The 18055-nt window shown below is 31.4% G+C and overlaps 1 protein-coding gene across 1 annotated transcript in view; it reads left to right on the top strand.

The window, feature by feature from the left end:
- LOC145277804 (cytoplasmic dynein 2 heavy chain 1-like) overlaps nt 1-18055 on the top strand; it is a 253964-nt gene that overhangs the window by 44241 nt on the left and 191668 nt on the right. Inside the window, exons 14-18 of the mRNA XM_080129659.1 lie at nt 1327-1466; nt 3887-4115; nt 7077-7204; nt 9868-10111; nt 13524-13673. Of these exons, the coding sequence (XP_079985785.1) occupies nt 1327-1466; nt 3887-4115; nt 7077-7204; nt 9868-10111; nt 13524-13673 (891 nt within the window). The remainder of the gene's footprint in view (nt 1-1326; nt 1467-3886; nt 4116-7076; nt 7205-9867; nt 10112-13523; nt 13674-18055) is intronic.

The following is an 18055-nucleotide window of genomic DNA, read 5'->3' as shown; positions in this document are numbered from 1 at the left end:
GTTTCTATTAATATTTACAATTCCCAATATGTGGGGATTTGCCTCGCCAAACTGTGGATGGTCAACAGACCTTTTCTTCTTTTTCATCAGCCCCAATGTCTCACTGTTACCCTAACAAGGTGAGGTTCTTCCTCCCCTTGATACTTATCTTTATAATTATAAATGTTTTTTTTTTTAAATTGCGTTAACCACAATATTCTTTTCATTAACTGTTATCAAATTTTTAACCATGTCTTTTAATTCTCATCCAGCCATGATGATATATGAATCTTCTGTTTATTTGGCCACCGATTCAGTTATTCGTTATTTTGAATAATCACCATTATCAGTTAATCCATTTCTCTGCTCATCCATTCTCTGTACAAATAAGTAATTAATGTCAGTGACTGATGTCGATTTAAGGTCTGTCATATTTCCTGTTTATTTATAAAGTTGTTTTAATATCAACCCATATTCATCCTGATTATTGTAAAAGCCATATTCATTTGTGGTTTACGAAAAGCAGATGGCGTCGTCCCTATTTATAATCAGCCATCAGAAAGTTTTGTTGATGCAACAACACACACTGATTGATGTCATTGCTCTTTATTAGAATTTCACATTTCCCAATATCTTGAGAAAAGTAAAAATGACTCTTTCTCATCAGATGCCGTTATTCTTGCGATTAATTTGAAAGTAAATTTTCTTTACAGAATGTCAGTGGATATTGGTATTAACCCTTTCGATTGAACAACATTGACACAATATGTTTGATATTATTTTATGTTATTTAAGCAAGTATTAACATTATTAATGTTATGAAATCTTGGAAATTCACAAGTATTTGTTAATTTCTTGGTAAAAATGGCTTTGCTATTATTTTCTATTTAATAATTACTTTGCTAAGTACTTAAAAATGCTAATTATGTATACATCAATTTGTGATGCAACGTTGACAGATTGGAAGTGTTTAAAAATATCTCTGTGTTGTTTTACAGCAAAATCATGCCCCTTCATTGTAGAGGTCTTTAGATGCTGGAAGATTTTTTATTCTAATTGCTTTTTCCATTTCTTTGTAATTCCCTCCCTGCTTCCTACCATACCAATATGCAGAAATTTAAATGTAATGTAAACAAACATCTTGCTACTCAACTCCTCACTCATATTACCCCATTCCCTATAAATTTGGCCCCTATCATAGTAGCCCCTTTACATTTCAGTAACAATATACCTTGTTTAGGATGAATAAAACTAAAAAAAAAAAAAGAAAGAAAAATTAACCAGCAATATGTTTGTATTCTAAACACCTGCTTTGTATTTTTGTTTTCTTTTTAAAATATTTCTCAGGGAATCAGTGCTGACAGTATGAAGACATGGCGCTTACATTGGAACCATCAGCTGTACAAGGCACTGAGTTATCAGTATCAATATGGACTGGAGGCTCTCAGTACGAACATGACAGAGATCAAAGTAGAGCTTATTTATAGGTGAGTTTGATTGTGTTGCCTGATAAAGTTCAAGATTTAAAGGAAAAGAAACGGACACATTTGTAAAATAACAAATTACTTTTTTTTTACTAACAAAACGTTTAAATTAAATTGAATAAAAAAATCATCTGTAAATACACAGATACATTTTCTAGATGCATAAAGTTACATTGTCATTAATGCTCTGCTCACATCAATAATTTTGAGTACTTTTGTATCATATCAACTTGCACAGCTACTCCAGTTTGCAATCTGTAGATTCAGTCCACCCTCTTGTAAGTGAAGCACTACATCTAAACATAACAAAACTTTTTAAGTGCAAATAAACTCAATTTCTTATATTGACTTGAGTTTTTCAGCCTCAGCCAGTGCATATATTGTAGAAGACTAGGATATAAATACCCTAACTTGCTACAAGAAAAAATAATGAAACGAATTGAATGAAGGAAACAAAGAACTCAAATGCTGGAATAAAATAAACATGTCGTTTATTTTCTGTTGAGAAATGAAAGTCTTGGGTGTACACGTGTTCATTCGGCCGTTGATGACTACGCGCGGAGAAGGAAAGGGGAATGCAATAGAGAAACGCGAAGTGGCAAGCCGGCCTGTAGAAAGAGAGGGTTAAGCTCAGTAGAGAGTCGCGCACATGTCTGTGTTGATGGACCAAAACCAAAGGGGAGATAGAGTGAGAAAGTCAATCCAGGTTATGGAGATAGAAAGTGTATAAAGTGTACGTACTGTCTGTTAGCTCTTTGTCCCACATAGTAGCAAGTGGTGTGAGGCACATGCGTGCGCATGCCGAAAAGGCACGCTGTCGGTCCATAGACCGAACAGCTCGAAAGCTGGTTCTAAAAAGGAAGAAGCCGCTTATTGCTCTTTCTTTTATACTTGTTTCCGGTGGTCTTTTGCGCATGTGTGGATTTCCTTTGAAAGGGGAAGTGACGTTGTCCATGTGTGCTTGTATGTGAGTACATGTGTATACGTTAGCGTGTGTGTATATACACGTGAATGTGAGTGTATGTACGCGAACGTGAATATATGTACGTGTGTGGACATGGGCGCATATGTTTATGTGCGTGTATGTATATGACAAGTAATATAGCTTGAAATGTGAACGCGTGTTTTTGTGTGAGACTAGAAAAGCCTCGCGCAATATAACTGAGTCCTTTTGTAGATTCCATGCATGTCGATTCATGTTGAAGACCTTATACATGGCTTTCTTCTTTTCAGACAAATCCATTTGAAGCAGTTAATGTTGCATTTGTAATATTTTTCATTGCTTTTACTCTTGCTGCTCTTACTATTCCTATTTTTGCAAGAGCTTTGCAAAGATTCTGCAATCAACTTCTATTATGTTATACTGGATATTCCATGTATTCTGCCAACATTGTTTAACTCATTTGCAGTATATGGTTTTCTTCCTCTCATTCATCAGTTTGATGTATTCATTCTATCATATGAACAACTTCCAAATGTTTCATGCTGTCAGAGTACATAATTAGATCTGGTCTCAGTGATGTTATGGCTATGTGTCTAGAGAATTTTAACCATCTTTAAGTCCACTATCACCTGTCAGGTAGCTATGGCTGATAATATTTTTTCATGCTTTGTATTTTTTTGTTTCTGTTTCAGTTTTTATGAAGTTATTTTCATTAAAATTATTTCTTTGTTGGTATTTGCTGACCTGTACTTCATTAGATAGTTCATATGCAATGTGACCATTATTGAAAACTAATCTGAAAAGAATAACGGTTCCTGGTTGATTTTCAAATTTCATAATGAAATTCCGCATAGAGGACTGGTAACAAACTTTTTAAAGAATGGGGAGTCATAAAAAATAAGTTATTAAAATGGTCATTTATTGGCATTAATATTTTTTCAAGTTACTCATATTTGCTTAAAACTCTTCAAATATATTATGTAGATTATTATTTATTAATACACATGAAAGGGTACTTATTTTTGAACAAAATGACAGTATTTTGAGGACTTAAAGTGCTTTGGCTTTTAAAATATAATTATTTTAGTAGAACCCATTTTAATTCTTCAAACATTTTATGGCTGTTGAGTATTGCTACCATAGGAAAAAGTTATTCTGTGAAAACTGATCCATATTAATTTCTGTTGGTTCAATTCAAAAATTATTGTTCAAATTGATGTATACCTTTGTAAACATTTTCTGAAATTTATATTGATGAATGCAAACTTTTAGCATAACAATCATCTTAAGTTTAAACTTTCTTGATTTGAACAAATGTTCATTTGTAAACTAGGATATCTCACTGTTTCTTTTTTTACTTTGAAGATTTATTCTAAATTTTCGTTTTCCTTGCAGAGTTTATAATTATTATGATTTTTTGTCAACTTCTATTCAGTGATGTCAGTTGCTGCAATTCTTTTTACTTGTTTTCCCTTTTCAGACAACAAAGACTTCAATTCTCTCCATCTTTTGAACAAATCAAAGCAAAATATTCACGAGAGATGAAAAGGTTCATTGGTTTACCCTATAATTTCCAAGGAGTTGCTGAAAGTGGCCATGCCCACATCTTCCGTACAATTGTTGACCAAAATGTCCGTGGCTTTATTTCTTGCTACCGAAGTATGGAAGATCTTTTCCAACGTCTGACACATGTCTATGACCAGTTTGAAGTGAGTGCCTAAAATAAAATTGAAAATATTTCCAAGATATTTGAGCCATGATCTTTATCACATGGTAGTCATTGATATGCTGTTAGAGAATTAGGTAATAAAAATATGAACTTATGTTAGAGAATTAGGTAATAAAAATATGAACTTATGTTAGAGAATTAGGTAATAAAAATATGAACTTATGTTAGAGAATTAGGTAATAAAAATATAAACTTATGTTAGAGAATTAGGTAATAAAAATATGAACTTATGTTAGAGAATTAGGTAATAAAAATATGAACTTATGTTAGAGAATTAGGTAATAAAAATATGAACTTATGTTAGAGAATTAGGTAATAAAAATATGAACTTATGTTAGAGAATTAGGTAATAAAAATATGAACTTATGTTAGAGAATTAGGTAATAAAAATATGAACTTATGTTAGAGAATTAGGTAATAAAAATATGAACTTATGTTAGAGAATTAGGTAATAAAAATATGAACTTATGTTAGAGAATTAGGTAATAAAAATATGAACTTATGTTAGAGAATTAGGTAATAAAAATATGAACTTATGTTAGAGAATTAGGTAATAAAAATATGAACTTATGTTAGAGAATTAGGTAATAAAAATATGAACTTATGTTAGAGAATTAGGTAATAAAAATATGAACTTATGTTAGAGAATTAGGTAATAAAAATATGAACTTATGTTAGAGAATTAGGTAATAAAAATATGAACTTATGTTAGAGAATTAGGTAATAAAAATATGAACTTATGTTAGAGAATTAGGTAATAAAAATATGAACCTATGTTAGAGAATTAGGTAATAAAAATATGAACAAAAAAAAAAAATTTTTAGAGAGTAAAATGAATTTACAAACAGGTCGCCAAAGGCTACTCGAAGTTAAGGGTTAATTGGGTTTGACAGGTGGATAGTGAAATTTTCTGCTCTCCTGACTGTACAAACATACAGAAATTTAAATGTGTTGTGAACAAACATCTTCCTGTCCCACTCCCTACCCAGGTTTCTCTCAATAATTCTTATTCTTATCACAGTAACCTTTTATACTTTAGTGGAAATATGCCTTATTTGTGGTAAAAAAAATATATATATACCTAGTTATCATGTTGATTTTATTAAAAACACAAATATTAAGAGAAGAAAAGGTGGTTTACTATGAAAAAGATATAAGGGAACAAGGTAGTTTAGCAATCACTAATTTGAGCATAAGATTTTGTTAGTTTTCGTTTTTTTATATGAAAACATACAATTCCAATCTACTTAATTAAGTACTATATGACAGACATAAAATACTCTTTCTGATAGAAGTAATCAACCATCTCAGCAAAAATAACCTTCTTAGTGACACACAATATGGTTTCCGTTCTGATTTACAGAAGATGTGCTTACAATTATATCTCATAGGATTAGTGAATCTCTCGATGGAGGCAACCTTTCTATGGCAATTGCTCTTGACATATCTAAGGCCTTTGATAGAGTATGACATGAAGGTTTACTTCACAAGATCTCTAGCTATGGTATAGCTGGAAATGTCTTTTCAATTATTAAATCATTTCTTTCTGACAGGTTCATAAGAGTAGTAGTTGATGGGAAAAAATCAGAAACTCACAGTATTAATGCTGGAGTCCCTCAGGGGTCCATCCTGGGCCCAACTCTTTTCCTGATCTACATTAATGATCTTCCACATCACATCCTTACATCATTTGTAGACATTTATGCTGATGACACTACCATCTATGGTAGCACATCTAAGACAGTAAACGACCAAGTTCTCTCCGATTCTCTCTCCTCTGATCTTGAGCACGTGGTACAATGGGGAAAGGAGTGGCTGGTTACTTTTAATGCATCTAAAACCAAGCTTCTCTCTTTGCATCATCAACATTCTGATCCCCATCTGGCATCAGTTGAAATGAATGGCTCTCGTCTTGAGGAGGCCTCAAGTTTTGACAAGCTTCTGGGCTTGACCTTTACCCTGATCTTAAATGGAACAGGTACATCAAATCTGTTGCCAAGGCCGCTGGAAAAATGGCGGGATCCTTCTATCGATCCAGTAGATATCTCACTGCTGATGCAGTTCTCTATTTATATAAGAGCCAGGTACGTCCAAGGATAGAGTTCAAAATAGACTTCGTAGCTTCGTAGGAGATATCCTTTTCTCTTCCCTACAACCTCTGTCTCACAGAAGAGATGTTGCGAGTTTGTCTCTGCTATATCGTTGTTTTCATGGAAAGTGTTTGACTGAGCTTCAGTCTATGGTTTCCCCTCGCCAAACTTTCACAAGAAATACTCGTCTAGCTGAAAACACTATCAATAATTCCCCCCACTCGTTATCTGTGCCTAAACCTAAACGTAGATTCCATAAACAAAGCTTCTTTCTTAGAACTGCACACCTGTAGAATTATCTTCCGTTTTCCTGCTTTCCAGCTGACTACAATATGGTTGTCTTCAAGTCTAATGTAAACAAGTTCTTGATGAGCCGTTCCATATGTTAACAAATTTACCGAATTTCCATTACTAACGATTACTATATTGTCCAATTTCTAATGTAAACTCTTTAACCCTAATCCTCGAGTGGCCTCTTCGCCTTGATAAGTGGTGATGCCTATGTAAAAAAAAAAAATCATTCTTTCATGCATGTTGTATTAAAAACAACAATTCACTTTCCAATTCAGTTTTCAAGTTAATGCATAGTGCATTTTCTTTTGTGGATCAAAATTCTCTGCAACTTTTGATGGGCTTGATATTTTAACATAGCTGTTATTGTTTTTAATATAAAATGTTAGAAATTCTACAGATGTTCTGAGATATCTTAATTTTTATATTTCACTTTTCAAAAACTTATTCTGAATGTTATGATTGTACACTAAAATAATCTCTTAGATTTTATTGAATAATGTTAGTTGATTAAAAATGAATGGTTGACTATTTTTCCAATTTAAAATGTTATCTTTAAGGAATGGGTTGTCCTTGGTGCCGTCGACTTGGATCAATTGACTGACGAGTGTCTTGTAGATATTACTGATTGGGAACAAAACTTGAAGGCCTTAAAGATCCGCAGCAAGAATGCAGAAAAACTTCCCAGGTTAGTTTTCAATATCATGTCCTTCTTTGTTATGCGAAGATTTTAAAATATGCTGCAGCTATAATATGCTGCTCAATTCTGATAGAATCTTTATGAAAATACATTACCACTTGGATAAATTTTTCACTCTACGAGAAAGAGCAATATATATATATATATATATATATATGGAGAATAAAAATTTATATTATTTATTGAATCATTAGATGTTTAAACAAAAGCGAATATAATAAAAGTTTTTTTTTCTCCATATACCTTTATTACTAGTCAAGATAAAATTGAAAACTTTAAAAATATGATTTAATGACAGCAAAAATGAAAATAGGGTTCGTGAATTAAAATATAATCTGAAGGTAAAATCCGGTTAATGTAGTTTTATGATTAAATGAATGACTAATTAGAAATCCATAGAAATCAACGTCAAACAAATATCTTCATATTCAATCTAGAAGTCATTAGGGAGACAAGTTATAAAAGAAATATAATTTGCTACTTACCACTTCCAGGCGATTTTGACCAAAGTCAGCCTACATCACAAGTGTATTTGTTTTATTATCACACAAGCCGAAAGGCTCGACATATAAAATCAACAGTAGGTTTTTTTATATGACTGAGGTGCGTTAAAAATGAATCTTTCTGTTTAAAGAATGATTGCACCATGATACTTGACTTTTTCATTTTAAACTTAAATTTAAGCAATTATCAACACACAACCAGTAAGGCCAGGTATATAAAAATAATAGGTTCTTTGATATGACAGGGGCACTTTTGAAATGAATGTTTCTATTTAGAGCACAATTGAAGTATGATACTTGACTTTTGCATTTTAAACTTTAATTCAAGCCTGAATTAGGCTGAGAAGAAAGTTCTTGCATAATTTTGAATTTCGATTTCAAATGATGTATTTTCAAATAAGTTTTCATTATAATACCTTTACTTTATATATTATTTTAAAGAATGTTTTTTGCTCTATCTAATCGTTTAAACTACAATCTTTTTAAAACAATTGTCTTCTTTTCAGAACTTTGAATACAAGATGAAAAAAAAACAAATTCGCACAATTTTCTTATTTCAATTCAAGCTAGGCCAAAAAATTACTGAAACAGCTCGCAATGCAACATACGCAATGATTTCCAACTACCTGAGAGTGATTGGAAAGACAAAAAAACTTGATAAATAGGTACCTTACGAATTGAACAACAACCAAAAGAAATACTGTTATGAAGTGTCATCTTCCCTTCTTTTACACAACAAGAACGACCCATTTCTCAACTGGGTTGTGACTTGTGATGAAAAGTGTATTCTTTACAACAAACAGTGATGCTCAGTAGTTAGACACCAACGAAGCTCCACGGCATTTCCCGAAGCCAGAGTTGCACCAAAAAGTCATGCTGACTAGTCTCATCCATTACAGATTTTTGAACACAGGCAAAACCATTATGGCAGAGATGTACTGTCAACAAACAGATGAAATGTATCAGAAACTTTGACAACAACATCCAGCATTAGTCAACAGAAAAGGCCCAATTCTCTTCCATGACAATGCCCAATGGCACATTGCTAAACTGACCCTAGAGAAGTTGAACAAATTGGACTATGAAACTCTGCCATACTTTCCAGGCCTCTCACCTACCGACTACCACTTTTTCAAGCATCTCAACAACTTTCTGCATGAGAAATGCTTCCAAAACATAAGAGATATCAAAAATGCCTTCAGCAATTTCATTGCCACCGGAACGCAAGATTTTTTATGTTACTGGCATAAATTGCATTGGCAAAAAAAGTGTGTTGATTCTGATGGTGCTTATTTCAATCAATAAATTTTTGTTGACGATTTCACCGATTTCGATGACAATAAAAATATGGAAGTGTGAAACATTCATTGGTCATCATTCAATCCTGAACAAAACCTACCTTGCATTGCTCTATAGTATTTTTACTTGCAATTTTTTTAACTCATTTTTTCCAAAATATTGTTTTATTTCCAAAAAAATCTGTATTGGTGAATACAGAGATATTACTTTTTTTTTTTAAAAATGGTGACCATAGGAAAATAATTTTGACTTAAAGTTTTACTTGTAAGGAATTAAATCCAATTACATTTTATTAATATTAACAACATACTGCAATGATCCACCAAAAGAACTGAGGAATCAAATATTGATTTTGTAAGAAAGTTATAAATTAGAAATATCTACATGGTAAATTGATCCTGATTTCAGCTTTTTTTTACTATTGGTTGGGGCTGATGGTGGTTAAGGGGTTAATGATGTGGACTGAAAACTTGGTTTTGCCAAGTTTAAATCCAGTTCTTTCCACAGAAAAACTTTCTATTAAACCTAAACCTAGCCTTGTATCTACCTTCCTAGAAAGGAGGTAAATAATTTTTTTTTTTTTCACATTCCTACTGCAAACTATTTTATGTTTATTTAAAGCCAATCCAGCCATTTTACAATTTTTAAATGTTTGCATCTTGTAGATTATTGACTTTTCGTATTGACTTTTCGTATGGGTGTTTTCCTAATTCGTTTGTTTTAGAAAATCATTCTGCTGCACTCCATTTCTTCCCCTCCAAAAATCTCATTTATCAACAATATTAAAGGTTTGCTATTTCTTGTATACATATATACTAGAATTATTTTCAGTTGGATTTTATTTTCTAGTCAGGTGAAAGTTGACTGCATCTGTGTGAACACATCCCCTGTCAAAGCTATAATTGATGACCACATTCAGCAATTATTTGATGCAATCATCAACTGCTTACGTCGTAAAATCACGGCTGATGTGACTAATGTTAGTACATTTCTCAGTGGAGCTATTGAAAAGCTCTCTAGTCATCCGCAAACTGTTGAGGAAATTGGAGCTGCAAAGGGTTACCATGCTGAATTTACACAGAAGAAGAAAGAGGTAATAAAAAATACATCCTTTCAATAATATTTTTTTCTACTTTGGTATTAAGTAAAATGAGATATTCCTCTATTTGATTGACCGTAAACAGAAGCTGCATATGTAATTCTGTTTTGTAAACGTTTTAATCCAATTATTTGTATGTACTACTAAACCCTTCCCTAAAAACATTTTGTTCGAATGCATCAATTTTGATAGTTTATCTGCTCAGGCGTTTTTTTTGCTTACTAATTTCAGTATGACAGTAATAAGTTCTCATCCTTCGACCACAAACATCATTAAAAAAATACAATAGAAATTTGGTTAAGTTTACTTTTTCATATGACACTGTCTGTTCCCTTTATATTAATCACTTGTGATAAGGTGTAAGGAGTTAGAAGTTTTAGAAGAAATATAGGTCCTTATCCAGTTTTTAACCTAATTAAAAAAACAAAAAATACAGAAAAATCTTTATGATCTACGTACCCAGCACGGAACAAAAATATCATATTCCAAAAATCATATAAATGAATCAAGTAGGTTTTTTTTAATAAATAAAAGCGTTTTTAAACGATTAATGTGAAATCATTAGCATTACAACGCTGATCTCACACATCTGAATTCTTGTGAAATTATCTGCCCTTATTTTTTCAAGATGATTACAAAAGACAATGCCTTTTTGCATACTCATAAATTGGTTTTCTTAGTAAAAAACATCAACAGTGAAGGCATGGGATTTTGCTACTTGTCAGGTTAGTCAGGAGTATGTTAAGGGGGCACAAGTGCTATGAGTTTATTAGAGCACATTCTATTAAAGTACTTGTAAAAAAGGTACAGAGATTTAAGATTGGAGCTTTGTTGCCAATAGTGCAGGACCTATTAGATTTGCGACTCTTTTTTAGACACTGTCTAACTATGAGAAACTAGTAGTAGATGTACTAGCTCAAATGTGGTACCAATACTCCATGCATGGATGAATGGTTGCTTTGTAAAGATATAAAATACTCTTTGATGTGAGTGATTCTCTAGCATGATAAAGATAGCCAATCCTGTTTGCAGCATCCTTGACAATTTCCTTAATCTATTTGATTCAATTCATGTTAAATTGAGGAGTTTGAAGGATGGACTCTCAGGTAGGGTGTTTGTAGTTGTTAAAGGAAAGTAGCTTAGTCTTAGTAGCATTAAATGTTACCATCCACTTACGACCCCATACCACTACTGAGTGAAGATTGTTTTCTAGGATTTCTGCATTTGCCTTAGATATGTGTACATTAATTTTACCCTCATGTCTATTATAGAGCATGGTGTCATCAGCAGATATACCAATCTCAGATATAATTTTATCAGGGAGGTTATTTATGAATAATCAGGAATAGCAAAGGTCCCAGGATTTACCCTTGGGGCACATCTTTTGTTTAGACATACAGCCATCAAGGACAACTAGAATGTTGGTCAAAAAGAAGCTTAGCAAGATGGTAGACGAACACTTCATTGATTAACAACTCAAACATTTTAGCAAACTGATTGAGTGGGTCAGTTCTTTCACCAGAATTCTTAAATCCTGCTACTACGGAGGCAATTTTCCAGCTCTCAGGAATCATATATATATAATGAGAGAAAGTGAGAGTTTGTGAGAGAGAGAGGGCTTTTTAGAGGTGACAAACTTTAAATTAAAATAAATCACAGAAAATATATTTATTATACAAATTTGTGATTTATTCCAAAGATTAATTTTTGACATAATTTAAATACAATTTCAAGCATATAGCCCCTGCAGATTTGCGTGTATATTGCATAATCTAGAGGTTCAATTTTCACAACTTATTACATTAGGCTGTACTTAGGACATAATGCATTGAATATTGTCTTCTAAGTGGTCCATTGTGCTTGGTTTGTTAACGTAGACATGGAACTTTACATATTCTCAAAGAAAATACTCTAATAAGAAATGAAGTTGCCAGTTGACTGTTCCATTTTGTGAAATTATTCATTCAATAAATGTAAATTATTTTTTCATCGTATGTCAATAAAATAAATGTACATAATTTGCAAATGCTAATCAGGTATTGGTTTCTTCATGATGAATTGCCAAACCAAACTGAACTCAAAATAACTGATAGTTGCCAAATCTGCAATTAAAGAAAATAGTTGTCATTTTAAAGTTTGCCACCTCTAAAAATATACTAGTTGTACTTATTATCCTGCATTGCCCAGAATGCAAAGTTATTAGTTAGTATGCTATGGTTGAAGTCAATTGTGCAAGGTTTGCAAATGAGTCTGATGAGTCTGCAGAGCTAAGTGTAGTAAGTCTGTACTGGTGTTGGAGCATGTTATTCAGAGTGATTGGGTCCCCTGTGTGTAGGTTGTATCATTGAACATCCAGTCATTGAGTTTTTCAGTGTGCGTGTTGCAGTTTAACTCGTCTTAAACTGATACAAGTTCTTCCATCATGTTATTTAGTTATGTCCATCCATTTTTATGGTGCTTGATGAATATCTGTGAGGATTTGGTTGTCGTGTCTGTTATTAGAAACTTGGTGGATCTTAAAGGGTATTGTTGATGCTTTCTGAGCTTGATTTTTTACATCCAAGACTAAGTTTGTTGAAATGTTCAATAGTCATGGTTGGTCAAATCTGGGTGGAATGTCATCTTCTTCATTAGCTGCTTGCCTGTGTCTAAGAATCATGTCAGGGTCACCACTTATTGCAGAAGGTCGAGAGATGTGAATTATTTATTTAAAAACTATATATTACAGATTCCAGAAATGTACCACAGTTTCATTGATACAGATAGGCTGTTTAGAAAAAAACTCTCGCAACCCATAACAAAACGAAAAATGGAATAGTCAGCAGTAAACCCTGTTTTATTGTTGTTCTTTCACATATTTTTTTCATGTATTATAAAATGATTATTTTATATTAATTTCTAGTGCGATAGAAATATTGAGGATAGAGCATTATTATAGAAAAGAAAATGATAATAAAACAAATGTTACATACGTTACAAGTTTATTATGTTTAAATATTAGAACAAAGAATGGTTAATAAGAGGGTCCTTAAAACTATAGTTTTCCAAAGAAATGTATCCTACTATAAGAAGTAAAAACATTTTACAAACGTTTATGAGTTCTGAAGGAAGCAAAAAATTAATGTGTGAATAAAGAGAAAGTCTTTGTAATAATAACTCTCCAAATACATCATGAATATTAGAATCCATTAGAATAGTATATATTCTTACAATCGAACACTTTTTTAAAATTTCTTTTTAACATACCTTGAAACAATATATATAATCTTCAATGCTATAATATTAAATACTTATTAATGTTTAAAAAATCTATTTTTTACTAAAAAAAAAATAATTTGTTTAGTAGAATTTAAAAAATTATATTTCAAGTAAATTTTAGTATTTTCTTTTTTTTTTTTTTTTTCAGATAAAATTAATTTTTGAGAAAGCAGAATCCAAGAACCGTCTACTTCGATCTGTGGCTGGTCAAGGGATGGATTCACTGAGCAAATTGGCATCACAGTGGGACAGCTTTGAACTAATGTTGGATAGACACAGCTCTATTATTGTGAAACAGGTTTGTTTCAATTATTTATTTTCTAAAATAATTTTCTATTGGAATATACAAACATTTAATGCTTTTTATATATGATTAATTTTTCTGCTTCAGAATATTTTAGATGCGCATTCATAACTTGCATTATTTGCACATGAATCCTTGCGTCAATGGATAAAGCAGTTGATTAACAATCGGTTCTAAGTGACAGTTTTCTGGAGGTTGAAAGTTTAATATTCATTATATATGCCAGCAGCGTTTGCCCTAGTTGGGTTGACTGGCTTCCACGAAAGGAGAAAGTGTCAAGGGAATATCAAATTCGTAAGTGGTTCCCAGTCATATGTATATACCAGCCAGAGGAGGTGATGCTGTTAGGTTTTTACAGTTCTTGCAGAGAGGTGTTGATGTCCACCTACATACAATGCCTGATATTACAAAATGGTCGCCCATCTGGTACTTACCAGACTCAACATTGCTTAACTTTGGTGATATGATAAGAACTGGTGTGTTTATGTGATTATGCTAATATAATCCTTGCTATAGGTGATAAAAATAAGAAAACTATTTACTTAAGACTTCTGCTTAGTCATGGCTGATAGAATGAGAATAATCCACTCTTGTGGATAATAATAATAATAATAATAATAATAATAATAATAATGGATAATAAAGAGTTCAGTTCAAAATTTTGAAAAAGTCCCTGAATTCAACATAAAAATTCTTGAGCTTGAAAAAATACATTTGAAGAAGGTCAGAGATTATGTCGGTTGAAATATTGGGAAAATAACTTATAAGATAAGAACAGTGGCCTCAATAATCCAGATAATCCAAATGTCTCAAAAATTCCAAAACATAATATTCGAATGTTATTTTTCAATTTGATCTTTTTATTATTTGTTTCAAAATAATATGGCTAATTTTGCTTTTTATTTCTATACCTTTATTCATGATGAAAATCAGTCTTTGAAAGGGTCAGTTTATACTTTTCTTTTTAAATTTGTTCAATTTGTTTGTTTCAATTTGGTGACCACCAAGATAAGAATATTAGTCTGAATAATCCAAATAATACAAATTAATTTTTTTAGCTAAAATAAAAATAGAAAAAAAGATATTTAGTGGAAAATTTCTAAATATAATAAATATATTCATACAACGTCTTACAAAACTTTTATTAAGATGGCAAAATTTTATTAATTGAACATCACTTTATTTGGTGCTAGTCCCCCCATCCCTGAAAAAATAAAAATGAAGGAAAATCTTTATGTAATGGGAAAAATGTTGTACATGAAAAATTATGTGAATTGATCAAGCACTTTTATTTTTATAAATAAAATCATTTTTAATCAAATTTGAGTTTTTCTAATACACACCTTATCCCCATATTAAAAATGGCTTTTTAAAATCTCAGAAAAGTTTGAAACATGGTATTGCAAAATGATGCCAAGAGATTGTTGATTGCCATTTAGCCATAAAATTTGATTTTTTTATAGAATTACTTGATCAATTTACATGATTTTTAGTGTATGATATTTTCTTTCTGTCACAGCTACATGCACCATAGAGATGTTTTTTTTTTTGATTTTTGGTATTTCTGTTTTTTCATGGAGGTGGAGGGTGGGAATTATGGATTCTCATTGTTTAATTTTGGTCAAATAAGCTAAGATTGAGATGGAACCAAACCTTTGATACCAAACTTTAATAGGATTCTGTATAGACTGCTTCATTTAGTTGTTTAATTTTTGTAGGTTGAGGGTTCAATCCTCAGTACAGATGATTCTAAAAATATAATGAAGAATTACTTAAGACCTGCCTGGTGATAGTTGACAGAACAAGAATAATTTATAGAACAAGAATAATATCCAAGATGAGAAGAGTGTGTAGCAGAAACAAGTGGAAGTTTTTTCTTTTAACGAATCAATGCCTCTCCCCTGTGCTATTTGGCCACATACTGACCAATCAGAGGTACGGCATATTGATCCTTCCTATCCCCTAAGCAATTCGGCCAGCATCTGGTTTGAGGAATAAGAACTCATCCTTACTGAGAGAGACACCAAACAGAACGGACATCTTTTCTTCGCTCTCTCCACCTCGGTGTTATTTCTACCGGTATCAACTACCGCGATAGCACCAGGTAGCCAGAGTCCAGCTTTTGACCAAGAACATATCACATTCTCCTTAATAAACAGGGAACATATCACATTCTTCTTAATAAACAAGGAACATATCAAATTCTCCTTAATAATCAAGGAACATATCACATTCTTCTTAATAAACAAGGAACATATAACATTCTGCTTAATAAACAAGGAACATATCACATTCTCCTTAATAAACAAGGAACATATCACATTCTTCTTAATAAACAAGGAACATATCAAATTCTCCTTAATAATCAAGGAACATATAACATTCTTCTTAATAAACAAGGAACATATCACATTCTGCTTAATAAACAAGGAACATATCACATTCTCCTTAATAAACAAGGAACATATCACATTCTTCTTAATAAACAAGGTACATATCACATTCTTCTTAATAAACAAGGAACATATCAAATTCTCCTTAATAAACAAGGAACATATCACATTCTCCTTAATAAACAAGGAACATATCACATTCTTCTTAATAAACAAGGAACATATACAAATTCTCCTTAATAAACAAGGAACATATCACATTCTCCTTAATAAACAAGGAACATATCACATTCTTCTTAATAAACAAGGAACATATCACATTCTCCTTAATAAACAAGGAACATATCACATTCTCCTTAATAAACAAGGAACATATAACATTCTTCTTAATAAACAAGGAACATATAACATTCTTCTTAATAAACAAGGAACATATCAAATTCTCCTTAATAAACAAGGAACATATCACATTCTCCTTAATAAACAAGGAACATATCACATTCTTCTTAATAAACAAGGAGCATATCACATTCTCCTTAATAAACAAGGAACATATCACATTCTTCTTAATAAACAAGGAACATATCACATTCTCCTTAATAAACAAGGAACATATCACATTCTTCTTAATAAACAAGGAACATATCACATTCTCCTTAATAAACAAGGAACATATCACATTCTCCTTAATAAACAAGGAACATATCACATTCTCCTTAATAAACAAGGAACATATAACATTCTTCTTAATAAACAAGGAACATATCAAATTCTCCTTAATAAACAAGGAACATATCACATTCTCCTTAATAAACAAGGAACATATCACATTCTGCTTAATAAACAAGGAACATATCACATTCTGCTTAATAAACAAGGAACATATCACATTCTCCTTAATAAACAAGGAACATATCACATTCTTCTTAATAAACAAGGAACATATCACATTCTTCTTAATAAACAAGGAACATATACAAATTCTCCTTAATAAACAAGGAACATATCACATTCTTCTTAATAAACCAGGAACATATAACATTCTCCTTAATAAACAAGGAACATATCACATTCTCCTTAATAAACCAGTAACATATCACATTCTCCTTTATAAACAAGGAACATATCACATTCTCCTTAATAAACAAGGAACATATCACATTCTTCTTAATAAACAAGGAACATATCACATTCTTCTTAATAAACAAGGAACATATACAAATTCTCCTTAATAAACAAGGAACATATCACATTCTTCTTAATAAACCAGGAACATATAACATTCTCCTTAATAAACAAGGAACATATCACATTCTCCTTAATAAACCAGTAACATATCACATTCTCCTTTATAAACAAGGAACATATCACATTCTCCTTAATAAACAAGGAACATATCACATTCTCCTTAATAAACAAGGAACATATCACATTCTCCTTAATAAACAAGGAACATATCACATTCTTCTTAATAAACAAGGAACATATCACATTCTCCTTAATAAACAAGGAACATATCACATTCTCCTTAATAAACAAGGAACATATCACATTCTTCTTTATAAACAAGGAATATATCACATTCTCCTTAATAAACAAGGAACATATAACATTCTGCTTAATAAACAAGGAACATATCACATTCTCCTTAATAAACAAGGAACATATCACATTCTCCTTAATAAACAAGGAACATATCACATTCTCCTTAATAAACAAGGAACATATCACATTCTCCTTAATAAACAAGGAACATATCACATTCTCCTTAATAAACAAGAAACATATCACATTCTCCTTAATAAACAAGGAGCATATCACATTCTTCTTAATAAACAAGGAACATATCACATTCTCCTTAATAAACAAGGAACATATCACATTCTCCTTAATAAACAAGGAACATATCACATTCTTCTTAATAAACAAGGAACATATCACATTCTTCTTAATAAACAAGGAGCATATCACATTCTTCTTAAT

Source organism: Euprymna scolopes, chromosome 6 (assembly GCF_053919585.1).
Source record: "Euprymna scolopes isolate OS-2025 chromosome 6, ASM5391958v1, whole genome shotgun sequence".
NCBI classification, from domain to species: Eukaryota; Metazoa; Mollusca; class Cephalopoda; order Sepiida; family Sepiolidae; genus Euprymna; species Euprymna scolopes.
This window is presented reverse-complemented; position numbering and strand designations above follow the sequence as displayed.